At 37.2% G+C, this 19335-nt stretch overlaps 1 protein-coding gene and 1 pseudogene across 1 annotated transcript; one reads left to right on the top strand and one right to left on the bottom strand.

The window, feature by feature from the left end:
• The first annotated feature begins 337 nt into the window (after positions 1-337).
• Positions 338-2508, top strand: LOC126704709 (uncharacterized; annotated as a pseudogene).
• Positions 2509-3573: 1065 nt separating this feature from the next.
• LOC126706991 (methyl-CpG-binding domain-containing protein 2-like) lies at positions 3574-5510 on the bottom strand. Its single transcript, XM_050406580.1, has 3 exons — positions 5389-5510; positions 5070-5227; positions 3574-4112 (listed from the first exon to the last, which is right to left on the bottom strand). Exons 1-3 carry the CDS (start codon positions 5403-5405, stop codon positions 3910-3912), a joined length of 378 nt encoding a protein of 125 aa, XP_050262537.1. The 5' UTR covers positions 5406-5510; the 3' UTR covers positions 3574-3909.
• Between the last annotated feature and the right edge of the window lie 13825 nt (positions 5511-19335).

Below are 19335 nucleotides of genomic sequence, written 5' to 3'. Positions count from 1 at the left end.
TTATAAAAAATAATAATTGTGAAAAAGGATAAGTTTCAGGCCAAATTTTTGGGATTATGAGAAGACTTTTTTTTGTTAAGCATACAAATCTGGGTTATATTTTAATTTTTGAAACATTATGGCTTGATCTAGTTTTGGCAAAACCAACATTTTATGTTGAACAACTTAGAAGTTCCTGATTAATAATCAATTATTAAGTGTTACCAAGAAGGGAAAAGGGGGGAAGAAAATTAATAGAAATGATTAGAATAATCTTAAAATTAAATTCTTCTTTTTTAAAGGGGAGAAATTCTCTTTTTTTTTTTAATAAGTAAAAAGGGAAGAAAACTTAGGAATGATGGTTCTCGTATCTTTGTTAGACTTTGATTCAAAGGATTTTTCAATCAGGGTGCTTTTTTTTTTTAATGACCAAGCCCATCCCATGTGTTGCAATTTGTTTCAGAAGCCACTCATGTCTCCAAGCAATTCTCTTCTCCAAGCAATTCTCTACTTAAAAATAAAATTGAAAAAAAAAAAAAAAATCTTCTGTAATCTAATAAGCAGTACAAGGGCACTTTTATAGCATACAACAACTCAGTCACAAAGGATAATCTTCTGATTTCCCACCCTCCAGTAGCCAAGCAAGAAAGCCCACCTCCTTTTGTCAGTGCATTGAAAGCTTCAGCTGAACAAAATGTTGCTAGTTTTCACTTCCCTGGGCATAACAGAGGACGTGCTGCTCCATCTTCATTAACTCAGCTGATTGGTTCAAGACCATTTCATCATGATTTGCCTGAGCTTCCAGAGGTCGACAACCTCTTTTCTCCAGAGGGGCCAATTTTAGATGCACAGAGACTAGCAGCCAAACTATTCGGATCATCAGAGACATGGTTTCTTGTTGGAGGTACCACTTGTGGAATTCAAGCAGCAATAATGGCTACTTGTTCTCCTGGAGAATTTCTAATTCTTCCTCGTAATTCCCATGTATCAGCTATATCTGCCATGGTGTTATCTGGTGCACACATAAGTATATCATACCCCAGTATGATTTTGATTGGGACATTGCTGGCAGTGTGACTTCATCACAGGCAAGTTCAGAACAATTATGTTCATGTTTATAGCATTTCTTGTGTGTGTTACATCTTGACCTGTAAAGGCAGTTTTTGCTGACAAGAAATTGGTATTCTAATGCAATATTGTTAAAATGGTCCAGATAATTTTAAAGCACACACAACCTCCTTGTAGTGACCCTCTCTCTCTCTCTCATTTTAACAGTTTAACAGCCTTTTTGTTACCAAACTATATGCACATATGAATCAAGATGACTGTTTTTACAGGTAGAGCAAGCAATCAAGGAATTGGAGATGGAAGGTCAAAAAGCAGCTGCAGTTTTTGTCACTTCCCCTACTTATCACGGTATATGCAGCAACTTGACTGAGATTTTCCAGCTGTGTCATTCTCATGGAATTCCTGTGATTGTGGATGAGGCTCGTGGGGCACATCTAGGATTCCATCCGCAGCTTCCTAATTCGGCCCTCAAGCAAGGAGCTGATCTGGTTGTACATTCCACTCACAAAGTTCTATGCTCTCTTACACAGTCATCAATGCTACACATATCAGGGAATATTGTAGATAGGGAAAGAATCTGTAGGTGTCTCCAAGCTCTTCAAAGCACTAGCCCCAATTATTTGCTTTTAGCATCATTAGATGCCGCTAGAGCTCAATTAAGTGAAAACCCAGACACTATATTCAACAAAGCGATGGAATTGGCCTTTGAAGCAAAATACTTGATCCAACAAATTCCCGGCATTTCAGTGCTTGACTTTGCAAGCTTTTCTAACTTTCCAGTCATTGATCCTTTGCGACTTACTATTGGTTTTTCGCAGCTGGGTTTGTCTGGTTATGAAGCAGATGAGATCTTATGTAGAGATCATGGGATCATCTGTGAACTTGTAGGGACCCGATCAATTACTTTTGCAATTAATCTTGGAACTAGTAGAGACCATATTCAGAGACTTATATTAGGAATAGAGCATCTAGTAGCAACTTCTGCACCAATTCATGGAAATAAAGGGAGGGTGGAGCATAGTGTTCATTCACTCTTTGCAGATATATGCATGAGCATGACTCCTAGAGAAACCTTTTTTCCAAGTAAAAAGAAAGTGAGCATAAGAGAGAGCCTCGGGAAAGTTTGTGGGGAGCTTGTATGTCCATATCCACCAGGGATACCAGTTATGATCCCTGGTGAGGTTATTACAGAGAAAGCTTTGGACCATCTGCTGGATGTTAGAAGCAAGGGTGCTGTTATTACTGGAGCTTCTTATCCTTCTCTGTGTTCCATAGTAGTCTGTGATGTGTAGTTCATTCCTAGAGATATTAGCATCTTGCTGCTGAGTCCTTATTTTCAGCTGAAGGTAGTGGCAAGGTGCGTGAAATGGGAACTGAGTGTAGCTTATATGTACATACCCACCACAGATAACAGTGAAAATGATTCTTTTCTTCAATGGAATATTGGCCATGATTTTTACAGCATGATCCAAGACACTTGGCAAGAAATCAAACTAGAATATAGAAATGAAGTCTGTTTACAGTGCAACTTTGTTGCATGCGAAGTATTTGTAACTTAGTCTTTCAGTATGTGCAAAATCTGCTCTGGGCGAGGACTACTTGAAGTTAATCCATACTCTTCATTAATGGCCACTTACCGAATTTCCCCTCAAACTAGAAACTTGCTCAGACCTATTACATGACGATTTAAATCATCTATGTGAGCTTTTAATCACTTGAGTGACTAAGTAGACTGACTTAGTAGTCATGTAATTTGTTTAAATGACTAAATGGATCATGTTATTTAAGTACATGTAGACAGTCATTTTAATGGGATGGAAGAGATTCTTTTAAATTGATTTAGGTAAAAACTGTCCTCCAAAATAGTCTCCTTAACATTGAAAATTTCATCAGCCGGAATTTAAGAAGAAAAAAAAAATCTGTGGACAGCTTTTGTACCACAACTTTTGTTACTACCTTTGTCACAACCCTAATTGATAGCAACTCACAATTTGCCACATTAGAATTGTGAAAAAATTTATGGTCTTAACTAAACTCGAACAAGAATGTTTCATTCACATGAACTTTGAATCCATTAGGGGTTCTTAAATACGATAGAAAAATATATGTAAGCCTAAAAACTTTGTTGATCAAAATGATGCCCTTTTTTAACAGCAATTATCTTTTCATTTATCAGTTTAAAATCGGAACATGGCTTTATGTTTGAATCTTGTTCGGTCAGGTTTGCTATTTGCAGCTCTGTATTTGTTGAGTTGTCAGTGTTGTGTTTACAGTTTGAATATAATCAGTCCATCGAGTACTTGCCTTATGAGGATTGGTGACTGATTAATGATTATCCTCCGTAAGGCAATAACTTGGCAAAAATTCCTTAAGGTACAGTGGTACCACCACTTAATTTTTGACACAGGCTACATTCAGACCGTAGAATTCAGACCATATATCCATATCTATCAATGCATGGATCAATATACTCTCCAAGATATATAACCTTTGTGTGTGTGTGGAGAGAGGGAGAGAGAGAACAAATAATAAAACATTCAAAACTCACTAGAATCACCAAGATAGGCGGAGTTAAGAAGTCATGCATGTACATAATTGTGAAATCAGTTGACGGATCCAATATAAACTATATATTTTCTTTTATACGGATTTTTCACAAAGGCCAGACGCCAAGCCTACATCACTAACCCTTAAACCCCGAGCTGACCTGTTCTATTTCACATTCTTTCTCAACAAAACTTCCCCTTTTTCCTCTGGAAACATAATCTAGTAATGTGGGGCAACATAAGACAAGATACAAAGTGAGCAGTCACAGGAGAAACAAAACCAAAACGCTATCTTGACCAACCCATGATCATAATTTCACCCATCAACCTTAACCCCTATGATAATTTTAATTTGGCTTACTACTGTACATCTCCTTTGTAGAAGTTCTTGCTCGCTTCTTTGCGGGTCTTGATGAACAGGATCAAAAACAGGTGCCTCAAAGTAAGGAGAAGGCATTGCTGACCTATTAAGCTGCAAGTCTGGACCGTCATCTGGGCCTGCCCAAGACAGGGGACTCACTGCATAAAACAAGAGGGACATTGTTATTAAATGCAACAAAATATTCCATAACTAAGATAACGGACAATGGTCAAAGGTTTTACACTCTTAAGACACCTCATTTTGCCAATTATCCTATTCTAACAGTTTGAAAATCGAGTTCTTTATAGTTTCATTTTTTATCCCATGAAGATGGAAGAATAGAGACAGGAAAAGCTGTGGTGATGAACCAAGTCAAGCAAGTAGAGAAACTGATGGTTTTTCCTTTAAATTCAGCCAGCACCACTTTAGACGTTATCAAAAGGGAAAAAAGATACACATTTCATAGCAAAGCACTTTTCAATCGGGATATTCAATATTTTAATTAAAATCAAACAGCTAACCCCTGTTCAATTGGAATATTCTATATGAAATTCAAATCAGACATCAGGTTTGCAGTTTAATCTGATGATTGTACACTGCAGCAAAGTTAATTGATATGCAGGAGACCCCCAAACCATAGGTATCAATTTTCAGTGTGATGGTACAGAATTAATGATAAAAGAGGAATGTTAATGCAAATGTAATTTGGAAGCCTTAACTGAACCCACAGAACGAACATATAAATAAGTATATACGGACTAACTACATAAATAAGGATATATGGACTAAATACAACCAAGAAAAACCCCTTAGAATATGATTTTAAGGATAAATTACATTAATGAGTAAATGGTGATTCATGAAAAAAACACAGGCGTATGGCATAAAGCCATGGTTTTGATGATAAATTACATTAATGAGTAAATGGTGATTCATGAACAAAACAGGTGTGTGGCATAAAAATCCCTCAAGTCTTACAGAGATACCACTAGATTTGATGGCATTATGCCATAGCTTAAATTAGGTGAAACTTTCTCTCCTCAAGCAAAATTTAGAGGTAATTAAAAAAGTCTTTTCAGTTTGTTTTTGAGAAGTAGGTAGTTTGTTCTGCATACCTTCGTCAGGTTCAAGGGGTCTAGTGCCATCACATAAGGCAGCTCGATGTGTAGGGCGCTTTCTCACATAATTTTCCTGCAAAGGCCTTGGAATTTGAAATGAGAATTGTGAGAGAGTTACCCCATCAGTCATATGCTCTGGATGTTCTAGAAAGTACCTGCAAAAGCAGAAGCCCCACAAAAGGTTGTTATTCAAATAGGAAATACATTATACTTGTGAACCTTTGAACACCCACAAGTTATTTAGTTATTCAGGTTACGCAATTATTTACAAAAGTGATGCAACAGGGAAATATTGGAGTACAGGGCAACACCATACTTTTGGACCTCCACCATTGAGCGTAGTCTCTTGCCTGAAGGTGCTACATAATATCTGCAAATATTGGACAGAAAATTAGCACAAAGTTGATGATTGGCAAAAGGTCTTACCTTGTGCACAAAACTCCCACTTTTGCGAAGTCCGGGAGAAGAGATTGGTGGGCAACTTTACTTCAAGTTATTTTTTGAAAAGGCTAATTCCTGGACTCGAACCTGTTACCTGTCGCTTTGGTGGATGGCACTGGCCATTGCACCAAGGCCTGACCTCTAATTTTTTCCTATAGACTTTGGAAATCAAAAATAGGGGGGAAAACATATACTTTGAAAGCAAAACTCAAAGCTACAATAAGGAAAACTGCTAAATCTCATATATCAAACACAATACAACCGCAGCAGATATCAAGTTAAAAACCTTTTTGGGAAAACTAATTGGTTTTCTTATGTTTGGTTGCGACCTTGAAAATGAGCTAGAAAACACATTTTTTTGTTTAGCTCGTATAGAAAAACTTTAATATTTCTAGTAATTCCAGATAGTCATGTGAATGATTATGTAGAACAACTAGAAAAATAAACATAGAAGTTAAGTATGCTTGGATTCTTTTTACTAAAGAGCTTATTTGCTTTTTTTTTTTTTTTTTAAATGACTAAAGTATAATTGTACTAAAAAAAAGTGAGGTTTTAAAAAGTTTAACATAAACAAATAAGCTAATGGAAAAAAGCTAATCCAAATGCGTACTAATTTTTTAAAGAGCAAGACTTAGGTGCTGTTTCTTAGGTTCCCATTTTAAGATTCTACCATGTGGATTTTTTCTCATGAGATGGAAGTATATTTTTTAGTTAAGTAACCACATGACTGAATCTTAAGAGAGAAATCTAAGGAACAGCACCTAAGTTTTGTCATTTTTTAAATATAAATTTATAAAATAATCAATAAAAAATCAACCATCCAAAATTGTGCAACATGTTAAACCACCTAATGATCATCAAATAACAATGTTCAACATAGATAAAAATATGTACCAAACCAAATTGTAGACTATGCTAGTTGAGCTGAGGTGGTTCTCATCGGGTTTCAATGAATATGCCAAATTTAGATACACTTAAACCTTCCAATGCAATTTACAATTACAGAGCAAGAAAATTAATTCATATACAAAAACTTTCAATGCAATTTATTGCTCACAAAATCCACCCCTCCACACACACTACCCCAAAAATTACTAAACAAAATCAACAAAAATATAATCTTTAGAAGACTTCCAACTCAAGTTGGAAGGAGTAGGATCAGAAGTAGTGTTAGAATTAGAATGAGAAATGCCTAGAGAAGAAATTGGAAGTAAAGAAGAAAACCAGAGATCAAAAGGAGTAAAAGAAGCAGGAAAATTGGAAGAAGACTCAGTAGTAGAGATAGGAAAAGAAGGAAAAACAGACTCATCAAAAATACAATGACAGGAAATATAAATTCTGCCAATAAGAACATCTAAACAAATATAACCCTTGGACTGAGGAGGATATCCAAGAAATATCCCTTGACTAGTAGGATCAAATTTACTAGAAACATAAGGCCTCAAGTAAGGGTAAACAGCACAACCAAAAGTTTTCAAAGCATGAAGTGGTTGTTTGTGACCATACAATTTTTCCCAAGGTGAAGTAAAATTCAAAACAGAAGAGGGAATCCTATTGAGAAGATAAATAGCAGTACTAAAGGCATAAGATCAATAAGAAAAAGGAAGATTAGAATGATGAAGCATGGACAAACCACTTTCCACAATCTGCCTGTGTTTTCTCTCAGCAACACCATTCTGTTGAGGAGAGTAAGGGCAAGAAAGTTGATGTTGAATGCCATGCTCCAAACAAAAAGACTTGAAATTGGTATTAACAAATTCACCACCACCATCAGTTCTTAAGGTTTGGATTTTAGCATTAAATTGATTAGCAACAAAAGATTTGAAATGCAAGAAGACCTTGAACACATCAGACTTTCTTTTCAACAGAAATAACCAAGTAAAGCGAGTAAAATCATCCACAAAAATCACATAAAATCTGTATTCAAGAACAAAAGTGACTGGAGCAGGACTCCAAACAATTGAATGCACTAATTGAAAGGGAAATTCAGTACTGGATACATGTTGAGGAAAAGGAAATTTGTGCATTTTGGCACTTATACAAGATGTACATTTGGAACATATATCACTAACAGATGAAAGCTGAACAGAAGGATAGAAAGACATAGCTGAATGTAAAATCTTAGAACAAGGGTGTCCAAGCCTATTGTGCCAAAGTAAAGTCTGTGGAGAGAGTGCAACAAAGCCACCAGAATTGATATGGGAAAAAAAGGAGGAAGGCAGAGAGGTAGAAGCAGGTATAGGGTAGACTCCATCCTTACTCAGCCCTATGTAAAGCACCTTCCTTGTAAGTAAATCCTGAATTAAGAACTGACAGGCATCAAAATAACAAAATGCATTATTTCGAAGACATAGTTTGTGAACTGACAGCCAGTTTGAAGCAATTTGAGGAACCTTAAGAATATTGTTCAAACAGAAATTATGAGAAGAAGTAACAAGCATACCATTACCAATATGTGTGACAGGTAAATCTTGCCTATTGCCAATTGTAACAGACTCACCAGCTGCAAGTTGTTGAGCAATAGAAAGCTGAGACAAATTTGGTGTGATATGATCAGAAGCACCAGTGTCAGTCAGCCGATTATGATTCTGATTAGCATTTGATGAAGCAGCCATTGATCTTGTAGCCATGGAAGCAAGCTTAGCTGGAGCATGTCTTCCTTGGTAAGCAAAATTCATTTGATGATAACAATCCAAGGCAGAATGTCCATTCTTGCCACAAATTTGACATGTGACCTTCTGAGCCTGAGAAGAACTAGACTTGGTCCGTGGCATAGAGGTGAATTGATGCTGATCAAACCCTTGATTATGACCATGAGGAAATTGACCATGAGGAAAATGACCACCACCAGAAAACTGATTACCACCTCTGCCATTACCATGACCCCTATTATTGCCATTCTTGCCTCTTCCCCTACCTTGACCTTGATTGAATTGATGAAATTGATTGATTGCCATAGCTAAAGAAAAAGAATCCCTGAGATCTGAAGCAATAGACCTCTTCTTGATTGACCTTTCTTCAGCATTCAAGAGAGCGTTCAACTCTTCAAGTGTAAGAATGTCATTCCTAGTTCTAATTGCAGAGCAAAATGCACCATACTCTGATGGTAGGGCTTCAAGAACTAGATGAATGAGCTTTTCTTCATCAACACAGACTGCTACAGCCCCAAGTTTATCTCTGACCTCTTTAATTCCTTGGAAGAAAGAATCCATAGATTCTGAGCCTTTCTTGATGCTCATTAGTTCATCCTTAAGACTGAGTACATGAGAGCGTGAAATTGAGGCAAACTTTTTCTCAATCACCTTGCAAACTCCTCGTCCAGACCTCTGACCTACTGTAAGAGCCAAGATCGAGGGAGAGAGAGTTGAATTAAGGAAAGTAAACAAGGCTTGCTCACGACTCTTCCATTGAAAAAACTCTAGATTAGCTTCAGTTGTAAAGTTTCCTAAGCTATCCTTGAGGAAAGGATCTGGAGCATGATCATCATCACTAATGAAATTGATCATTGAATAAGCTACCAGAATCACTTCAATCCAATGTCTCCACACCATATAATTATTGTAATCAAGCTTCACAGTAACCATACTTGCCATATTTGACAAGAGCAACAGAGATGGATCAACACCATGAGTAATTGATGAGCTTGATGTTGACCCTGTTGTTGCAAAGGATGAAGAGCTAGCAAAGGACGCCATTAATGGAGCTCTGATACCATGAAGAAAACTATAACTCTTTGAGAGAAAGTTCTAGAAGAGAAACAATGAGAAACTGAAGTTTTCATTGAGAATAGATTACATGAGATACAACATGTATAGGCTAACCAATCATAACAAATTTAGGCGCCAACTCTATCCTAACAGAATTGTGTAATGACTAATAAAATACAAACACGTGTACAGTAGTGTAACTAACTAATACCACAAGTTTTTATACTAAACTACACACAACTTTACAATATTATGATTGAACTACAGGTCGTTTATGTGACTGTGCTTGTCTATGAACTGAAGCTCTGTTAACTGAGTGGCTTGACGTAGAACCATCAGCATTATCATCCTTTACATATAATACATTACATAACCATAATACAACTACAAAATGACCTTTGTAGTTGTAAACTGAAGTTATAAATAGCAGACACTAGACACACACAACTAATGTGGGATAAACATCCCTATTTTTTTTTAAGTAAACAATATACTTGAATTTACTTTATGTGTTCACAGTCTAATGGCCCATCTATTATTTAAACATTTATTACTACAATTGAAACTCAATTTAGTAAATGCATCAAAATATTCTACTCTGACTCAATGGAAAAGTATAGAAAGTGAAAAAAATTTTAAATTACTAAATAGGGATGGAATTATATTTCAATGCTCTTGTCCTTGTACGTACCAGAGCAAAATAGTGTGGTAGAACATAAAATCCACCATGTCATTGAAACCTTTTGAAGCCTTTTGATTGCATTTTGGATGAAGGTTGCTAACGCCGATGTTGATTTTATTATCAAACAACCCGCACATAATTTACATCAAAAGTCTTTTTTTATGAGTCTCTTCCTAAAACAACAAAGTTGTCTAGTTAAAAAATTTACCACAATTAATTAATCAATTACTAGTTCAACTATATGCAAATTCAATTAAGGCACAATCAAATCACCAATCTAAATTTAGCAGAAAATAAATTTGACACAAATAATATGATCATGATGGGGAAAATCCTCGTAGGCAAAACCCTACCAGGTAATTATTCAGGTCACTACTTGCTAAGAATCCACTAATAAGAATATATATTACAAGTACAATGACTCTTACCATATTCCAAAGTATTTACCTATAGTAAAACCTACTAATCTATAAGGAAGCTCAACTCTAATCCCAATTGGACTACTTCTTACCATAAACTTCTTTTTTGCATAAACCACCTTTTGTGACTAACTTCATAGCTATCATTGATTAATGTAGCTTGGTGCAAAGTTCTCCAAGAATGCTTTGATTATCCGTAGGGCTGTCCACGGGTCGATCCGAGTCGAGTTTGTACCCAACCTGGAATCGACCCGCCGGAATTGAGTGGCAAAACATTGAACCCGCCGACGACCGCTAGAGTAATTAGATCAGGCGGATTAGACCATCAACAGGTGATGGGCGGGTCGATCAAAGTCATAGATCAGAGAAGACGGTGAGAAAAACTTAGATCTTGCAAAAATCTCACCAGATTCGATGAGATTTCGCCAGATCCAGTCAAAATTTCACCAGATCTAAGTGAAATATCATCAAAATCTGGGTTTTTTCATCGGGATTTGGAAAACTTTGGCCGGAATTTGGAAATTTTTGCTGGACTCTGTGTTTCTTCGGTCAGTTCGGGTTTTTCAGGTTTTAGGGGAGGAAAACCGAAACCAATCCGCCAGAATCAATTTTTGGTGTTGAAGATCTACCACTAACCGCCGGAGTAGTCAAGTCAGCCGAAATCAAATTGGTTCCAATCGGTTTCTTCGGGTGGGTCGAGTCTCAGATCATTTTGGACAGCCCTAATTATCTGGTAGCAGCTTGATATAGAACTCTGGGCACACAGATGTCACAGTAGCATCACAGTAGGCACATGTCTCTTTTTGTGTATGATGATGACCTTGAAAAGTATCTTTTACATGCTCTGGAACCCTAGTGCACGAAATCAAATCATGGTGGGACTTGCTTTTATTTGCGCTAGCATGCTCGGAGATACCACCATGATTTTTCCCTTTCTGAAAATTGCCCACTCTTCCCTTTAACTCTAGAAAGCAAAGTGAAGGGATGGCTTCCATTGACCGACCCGGCATGGATGGAATGGGCTTGCCTTTGGTGGATATTTCCGTTAGATAGACTGACAAAAGGGGAAGCACAGGTTTTCGGGTAGAGAGCGCTATCGCCGCAATCTCTGAATCAAAGCTTGAAAGACTTGGAACTGGAGGAAGACGACGTGGTAAGGAAAATTTGGATGTCCAAGATGGGGGTACTGAGGTGTTAGGGAAACGTAATTTCCAAGAATCTGATTCAAGCTGAAGCAACCATGGAGGGGTCAAGCCTGCTGATATCATTAAAGGAGTCACAGATGGGAGTTCTTGAACACATGGTGCTCCTTGCACAAGGAGTGGAATTATCCAGGAGGTCTTTAAGGGGTTAAGATGGAGATTACTGAGCAAGATGGAAGCTCAAAATCTGCATGAAGGAGCACTAGTTCTTCCTTCTTCTGTCCTAATGAATATTTTACTTTGGAACTGTAGGGGGCTTTGAACCCTCATTTTCATGTCACTTTGAAGAATTTGATCAATTCCCACACTCCCATAATTGTGATTATTACAGAAACTCGCGTTGGGGGAGAAAGGGCAAAGGATATTACGGATAGGCTTCCTTTTGATGGAGCCTTACATGCTGACACTATTGGATACTTGGGTGGTATCTGGGTGCTTTGGAAGTCTGATGTGGTTGAAATTACGCAATTAGCAAAAACTGAACAGGAAATCCACGTAGTGGTTAAGGTACGTGCTCTAAACTCTTCCTAGCTACTTTCATTCATTTATGCAAGTCCTAGATTAGAGGAAAGAAAATTGTTGTGGAAAAATTTAGCTACTATTGCCACCATGCACGAATTACCTTGGTTGATGTTGGGTGATTTTAATGAATTACTATCTAGTGGTGACAAGCTGGGAGGGAACCCTATTAATCCTAGAAGAGTTCAAATGTTTAAAGAGTGTTTGGACTCTTGTGGTATGGTGGATTTGGGCTTTCATGGGCCTCATTTCACTTGAGTCAATAAAAGGGAGGTGGGTCACTTCATTCAAGAGAGGTTGGATAGAGGGTTTGCAAATTTTGATTGGAGAGGGCTGTACCCTAAGGCGGCAGTCCACCATCTGGCCCGCACTCATTCTGACCACTACCCAATGCTGCTTAAATTGGAAGACCCTGGCCCATCAAACTTATGCAGGCCTTTTCGATTCCAGCCCATGTGGATGTCACACCCCCTCTTCTCGGGTGTGGTGGTTGACTCTTCGTCTGAGGATGGACTCCTGAAATTAAATGTTGAGAAGTTCACAACTGATGTCAAGATTTGGAATAAAGAAGTCTTTGGAGATATCTTCCAAAGGAAAAGAAGAATTGAGGCTAGACTTAGAGGAATTCAAACTAGAATTGCTAATGGGCCAAATTATAATCTCCTAAACCTAGAATGTCAACTTAGAAATGAGTACTTTGAAGTTCTCCAATACGAGGAGGAATTCTGGTCTGTAAAATCCAGGTACAATTGGTTTATATAGGGAGATAGAAACACAAAATTTTTCCTTACCTCGGCCTTGATTCAAAGAAGAAGGAACAAAATTCTCTACCTTAAGGACAGCCTTGGGAATTGGTTTCAGGGTGAGAGTGTAATTGTTGATCTGATTAGAAGCAGATTTATAGATCTGTTCTCTACTATTGTTACTAGTGTTCCTAGGATGAGGTGGAGTATAAGCATTTGGCCTAGTTTTCTTGGGCATGATGATGCTAGCACTTTATGTGCAAATTTGACCAGATTAGAAGTGAAGGAGGGGTTGTGGAGTCTTAAGCCACTTAAAGCTCCAGGGCCTGATGGGATCCACACTGGGTTCTTCCAAGCTTACTAGCAACAAGTTGGTACTTCGGAGGTTAATGAAGTGTTTAAGGTGTTTCAAAGTTCCACCATGCCTCCTCACCTAAATGAGACCCTTATCACCCTTATTCCAAGGCATCCAGGGGCTGATTGTTTGGCTTCCTTTAGACCTATAAGCCTATGTAACACAGTTTACAAAGTGGTCACCAAGATCATAGTCAAGAGACTTCGACTTTTTTTGCCTAAACTCATATCTCCTCTCTAAACCGCCTTTGTTTCGGGGAGAATGGGGTTGGATAATATGATCATCACACAAGAGCTTATTCATACAATGTCACTCAAAAAGGGCAAAACGGGGTTTATGGCCATCAAAATAGATTTGAAGAAAGCTTATGATAGGCTTGAGTGGCATTTTATTAAGGATGTTCTTGAGCTTTACAGGCTGCCCCCCTCTCTAATCAAACTCATTATGAGTTGTGTGTCTAGCTCATGGATCTCAATTCTTATTAATGGTGGTAAACTTGAGCCTTTCCATCTGTCAAGGGGTATGTAGACGCCCCATTTTACAACTTACATTTAACCAACCGGTAGATCTTCAAATTTGTGATACAAAACAAATCTTGATGCTCTAATGATCATAATGGTATGTCATGGATTTTGATCGGACCACCTGATCAAAAGTTATCATACAAACAATTTTCAATGATCATGGCTCACCTACATGATGGGCCCGATCACGTCCTATTTTAAACACTTAATTTTGATTGATTCTCACAAGAATTAATTTAAAATTAATTAAGTCTGGTTTTTTATTAGATTTCATTTTTTTTAAAGAAATAATAAAAAAAAGTTTTTCTTTATGGCATTTTATCTGCTCATTTGAAAAAAAATTTAGAGATATGATCTATGAAAAATTCAAAAAAACAGAAAAATGCTCAAAAAACGTCATTATCTTCAGCAGCAACTTGAATCACATTTTTGGCCTGGAAAACGTTGAAATTTGGTTTTCTCTATTTCTATAAAAGTTGTAGAGAATTTAATTTCCTTTAAAAAAACATAAATCCCGAATCAGTTGGAATTTTTAGCAGCAAGTTATGGCCAAAATACAAAACAGGTGCAGAAGATAACACAAATTCAACATCATCTTCAATTTTCTTTCAAAATTTCAAATGGGGATCAACATCAAATCTGTTCAAGCTTATCTAATAGGCTTATCCCTTCCCTTAGCTTCAGAAGAAAGTTTTTTGAAAAATAAATTGGATAGAGAAACAGAAACATCTTGTGAAAAATTTCAAAAATGCTCAAAAAACGTTACTATTTTCAGCAGCAATTTGAAATGCATTTTTGGCCTGAAAAACGTTGAAATTTGGTTTTCTCGATTTCTGAAAAAGTTGTAGATAATTGAATTTCCTTTTTAAAAACACCAATCTTGAATCAATTGAAATTTTGAGAAGAAAGTTAGAGCCAAAATACGAAGCAGGTGCAACATCATCTTCAACTTCCTTTCAAAATTCAAATGGGGATCAACACCAAATCCGTTCCAGCTCATTTAAACAGGTTATTTCTTCCCTTAGCTTCAGAAGAAAGCTAATAACTTAGCTTTAAAGCTAAGCCATCCCTTCCCCTATAAACAGAGAAGACTTCTTCCATTTTCTGAACCACGAATTCCCTCTAGAGAGCTAGTGAGAAAGTAGAAAAGAAAAGCTGTTGTGCAACCATTGTTCTTACTTTGGTTGTAGTTTCGAACTTCTTTACTTTCTCCCTAGCCCTTTAAGTAATCACTTCCCCCTTTTAATTTATGTTCTATGCTATTAAGTAGTTAATTATATTCTTAACTTTCTACACATGCTTGAATAAATGCTTAACAAGTCGTTATTTGTTTCTTTCATGATATGCTTGGATGAACATGCCTATATGTCTCATTGATATTCCTTTTACATGCTTAGATGAACACATCTAGGCTAAAGCAAAATTTTCTCTTGAATGCTTAGATGAACACTTCTAAGGCTAAAGAACAACTTTCCCTTGAATGCTTAGATGAACATGTCTAGGTAGTTGTTCTACTTTTTTTATTAAATGCTTGAACGAACATGTCTAAGTATTTTAATTTTCTCTAGATGAACATGTCTAAGGGATTTTTCCTTTATTTTTTTTCATAATTGTTTGGATGATCAAATATGCTTAAATGTTTTATTTTATTTTATTTTATTTTGTTCTCTCTGCAATTATGTTGATGACAAATAATATGACAACTTTGTTTTTTCTTCACATGCTTAGATGAACATGTCTAGGCTAGGAATTCTTTGTTTATTTTGATTTCTTGGATGAACATGCCATTACCTTCATGCTTTCATTACATTAAAATTGTTATCTAACAAGTTTCACTTTTTGTTTCTTTTTATGTCAAATTCCCCTAACACATATTTGTTTACAATTCCTGCAAATTAACATGTTTATATGACATATTCTTTGTATTTGTTTGACATGACATGATATTGGCCAACTTAACCTAGTAGATTGGTTTTACCGAGCGAGATGGGTGCTTAATCCCTTCCCATCTTGTAAATTAGCCTCTGAACCAAGATCAAGGGTTCTAGATTATGCTCTTGTATATGCAATTTTACATTTTTTTAGCATGTAACTAGGAAATAAAGCAATGTAATTTACTTTTCTTAAATTGTATCTAGGACCAAAAAGCATTGTAAATTTTTGTTACAAAATTGATGTAAATTGTCATATACATTAATACAATAGAAGTATTTTTTATATTGATGGTTTTCTTATTTTTCCATTTAAATTAAATAAGTGGCGATTCCATGTAAAACCCTCGATCTAGGGGGGAGTACATTTTATAGGGTATTAGACAAGGGGACCCCCTCTCCCCTTATTTATTCATCATGTGTATGGAAGTGCTTGGTTTTCTTATTTCGCGAAGATGTGAGGAAAATCTGTGGGATTCGGTCCAGGCTTCTAGAGGTGGGCAAGCTTTTTCCCATCTTTTCTTTGCTGACGACTTGGTCCTTTTTGCTAAAGTTGATTTGAAGAATTGTATTAGTGTGAGAGAGACTTTGGATACCTTTTGTGAATTGTCGGGTCAAAAAGTCAGCTTGAATAAGTGTAAGGTGTATTTCTCCCCAAATACTTGTCCTGAAACTAGAGAGGAGTTGTGTGAGGTGCTAGGCATTCACTCGACCCCGAATCTTGGTAAGTACTTGGGCTTCCCGATCAAGCATCCGGGATCTACATCTCAAGATTTTAACTTCATGGTGGAGAGGGTGCAAAATAAGCTACAAGGATGGAAAGCTAACTTACTATCGATGGTTGGAAGGGTAGTTATTGCCCAATCAGTGCTCTCGACAATCCCTGCCTATGTGATGTAAAGGTGCATGCTCCCTACCCGAATTCTAAGTAATCTTGATAAGGTTAATAAGAACTTTGTGTGGGGATCGACGAAAGACCATAGAAAATTGCATATGGTTGGCTGGAAAAAAGTTACCAAACCAAAGTGCCGAGGGGGCTTGGGCATTCATGAAGCTAGAGGAAGAAATTTAACTTTAGCTGCTAAATTATGTTAGCGGATGGAGAACTTAAAAAATGGGGGTTGGACTGATGTGTTGAGGAAAAAGTACATGGTTGGGCATGCTAGAAAATCCAAGGCTCATACTAGAGCTTGGAATGCTGTGAAGATAGGAAGAAACATTTGTGTGAAAGGCTCTAAGTGGACAGTGGGCTGCAATAGCCCGCTAAGTTTCTGGAATGACAAGTGGTTGAACATTGGCATAATTAGGTCCCTTATTGAAGGTCTTTTGAACCAAGGAGAGAGTGAGGTGTGCATTAAGGATGTGATGTGATTATGAACTATGGCTAGGATTTAGCTAACATCTCCTTTGTCTTCCCTAAGAACATTCTACAGGCAGTTAGAGCCACCCCTTTTAGGAGATAGGCTATGAGGGAGGACCACAGGAGCTGGATTTCCAGCTTAAATGGGGAGTTTGACCCAAGAAATGCATATTTATTGGCAATTGATGAGAACCTAGAGGCACCAGATTTTCATGGCAAATGGATTTGGAAGCTCCAAACTTTGCCCGAAATTAAAATTTTTCTTTGGAAGTGCTTACACATGAGCTTACTAGTGAAAGCCATCTTGATTCATCGAGGTATTGGAGGTTTAGGTGGCTGTGACAGTTGCACAGAAGTGGAGGAGAGCATTACTCATGTTCTGAGGGACTGCCTGACAGCAAAAATCTTTTGGGAGCACTCTAGCTGCCTTGACAGTCTTAAGCAATCGTTCTCGAATGACCTTGAGTCATGGATCAAAAAGAATGCTTTAGGATCCACTAAGGCACCTGGCAAGGATTATGAATGGTGCAATTTTTTTTTTGCTTGGTATATGGAATTTGTGGCTACAACAGAATAAATTGGCCTTCAAGCAACAACCTATTAACCCAAATCTGGTTTAAGTGGTAGAAATGCAAACTCGTGAGCTTATGTACTGTGTGCTAGAGCCTAACTCGAGGAAGGATAGGCAAGTGGTGCAGGTTAAATGGTTGAAGCCAGCTGAGGGTTGGCTTAAACTTAATACTGATGGTGCAGTTGTCAATTCTAGTGGGCAGTCAGGGTTTGACAGTTTGCTCAGAGATAGCGCGGGACAGTGGGTAGTGGGATTTGCAAAAACCATTAGTGTTAGCTCAAGTATCACCGCAGAGCTGTGGGCCCTGAGAAAAGGGTTGGGGCTGTGTTTAAATAGGGGTTTTCATGCTATGGAAATAGAGTGTGATGCAACCGTAGCAATTTCCTTAGTTTCTAGCAATGTCAATACTAATGGAGACTTGTCTGGTTTTGTTAATGATTGCAGGGAATTGTTGTTGCGTCTGCCTCAAGTTAAATTGACACATTGCTGTAGGGAAGCAAACTTTTGTGCCGATGCCTTAGCTAAACTTAGATCGGCTTCTACTGTGTTGTCTTTTGTTTTCGTTTCCCCCCCCCCCCCCGGCGGCCATATCTCAGCTGTTGTATGATGACATGATGGGCGTATATCACCCTAGACTTTGTAATGTTGCTGCTGCTGGTAGTGTTTCTTAGTTGATGTTAATTCCTTGTTTACCAAAAAAAAGAGCTGGATTTATGTTACTCCTGGTGTAATTTCAAGTTATATTACATCACCAAATATTTTTTAATTAAATGTGAATTTTGACAAATACACCGTTAAATTACATTGTCTTTATATATTCTTCATGCTTGCAAAATTTTAAGGTGATCAAAGATTAATAGTCATGTTATTAATCAATTGTTTAAATTTAAATTTTTGTAGTTAAAAATAATATATAAAAGATGGGTTTATGGATCGAATGGTAAATTACATCCGATTGGCATGAGAATTGGTATACATGTTAAGAACATATAGAACATATAACTGCACACCGTTAGTGCGATGGTCACTCCACAAATATAAGTGCTTGTGGGGTGTGGGGGGCAAGGGTCGAGGTTCAAATTTCTAGGAAGGAACTTCACACATATATACACTTAGATAATTCTAGAGTAGAATTTCTATCTTATATAAAAAAATAAAAAAAATAAAAACATATAATTCAACAGTTAAATTTTCAAAATATGAATTCAATAACAAGTTATTGGATGATGTAACATTACTTAGAATTTGTTACATCAAGTGTAACTTAAACTCAACCCCATTTATATATATATATATAGAAGTGCCGTTCTTTGTTGTGGCTACAACAAGGAAGTGCCGTTCAAAGGGCACTAGGGGCGGAAGCATAAATAGGTTACAAGTGTAGTTCTAGTACAAGTGTAAACTAGGGGGGAGGAGAAGAGAGTCATTCTGGTTTACAAAGTATTTCTGAGTACAATGTGAAACTAGCTCTGAGGTAGTAAAACTAAGCCTATAGTGTGGTCTTAGTACTGAGCCTGCTGAAGACTGAGGCCAAGGATGCCTTTTATAGATGGAGGGAGCCTTGGATCCATTCAGGAGACTGCTTGAATCACGGAAGGTGAAATGCTTTTACCTTCAGGTGAATATCTTTTCAGCCGAAAGCAATAGTGATTTCAATGATTCTGCTGGGGGCACTGTAGAGTGAACAGTAACTGGTCACTGTTTATGAACAGTGTCTTGTCCCCTTGCTTTTCTGGAATAGTGACTCTGCATAGTGTTCTGGACTGTGCAGTTTTGTTTGTAGCTCTGCATGCGGGTACTGTTCTGAAT

Source organism: Quercus robur, chromosome 11 (assembly GCF_932294415.1).
Source record: "Quercus robur chromosome 11, dhQueRobu3.1, whole genome shotgun sequence".
Taxonomy (NCBI): Eukaryota; Viridiplantae; Streptophyta; class Magnoliopsida; order Fagales; family Fagaceae; genus Quercus; species Quercus robur.
Note: the sequence above shows the minus strand (reverse complement) of the source record. Positions and strands in the feature narration are given on the sequence as shown.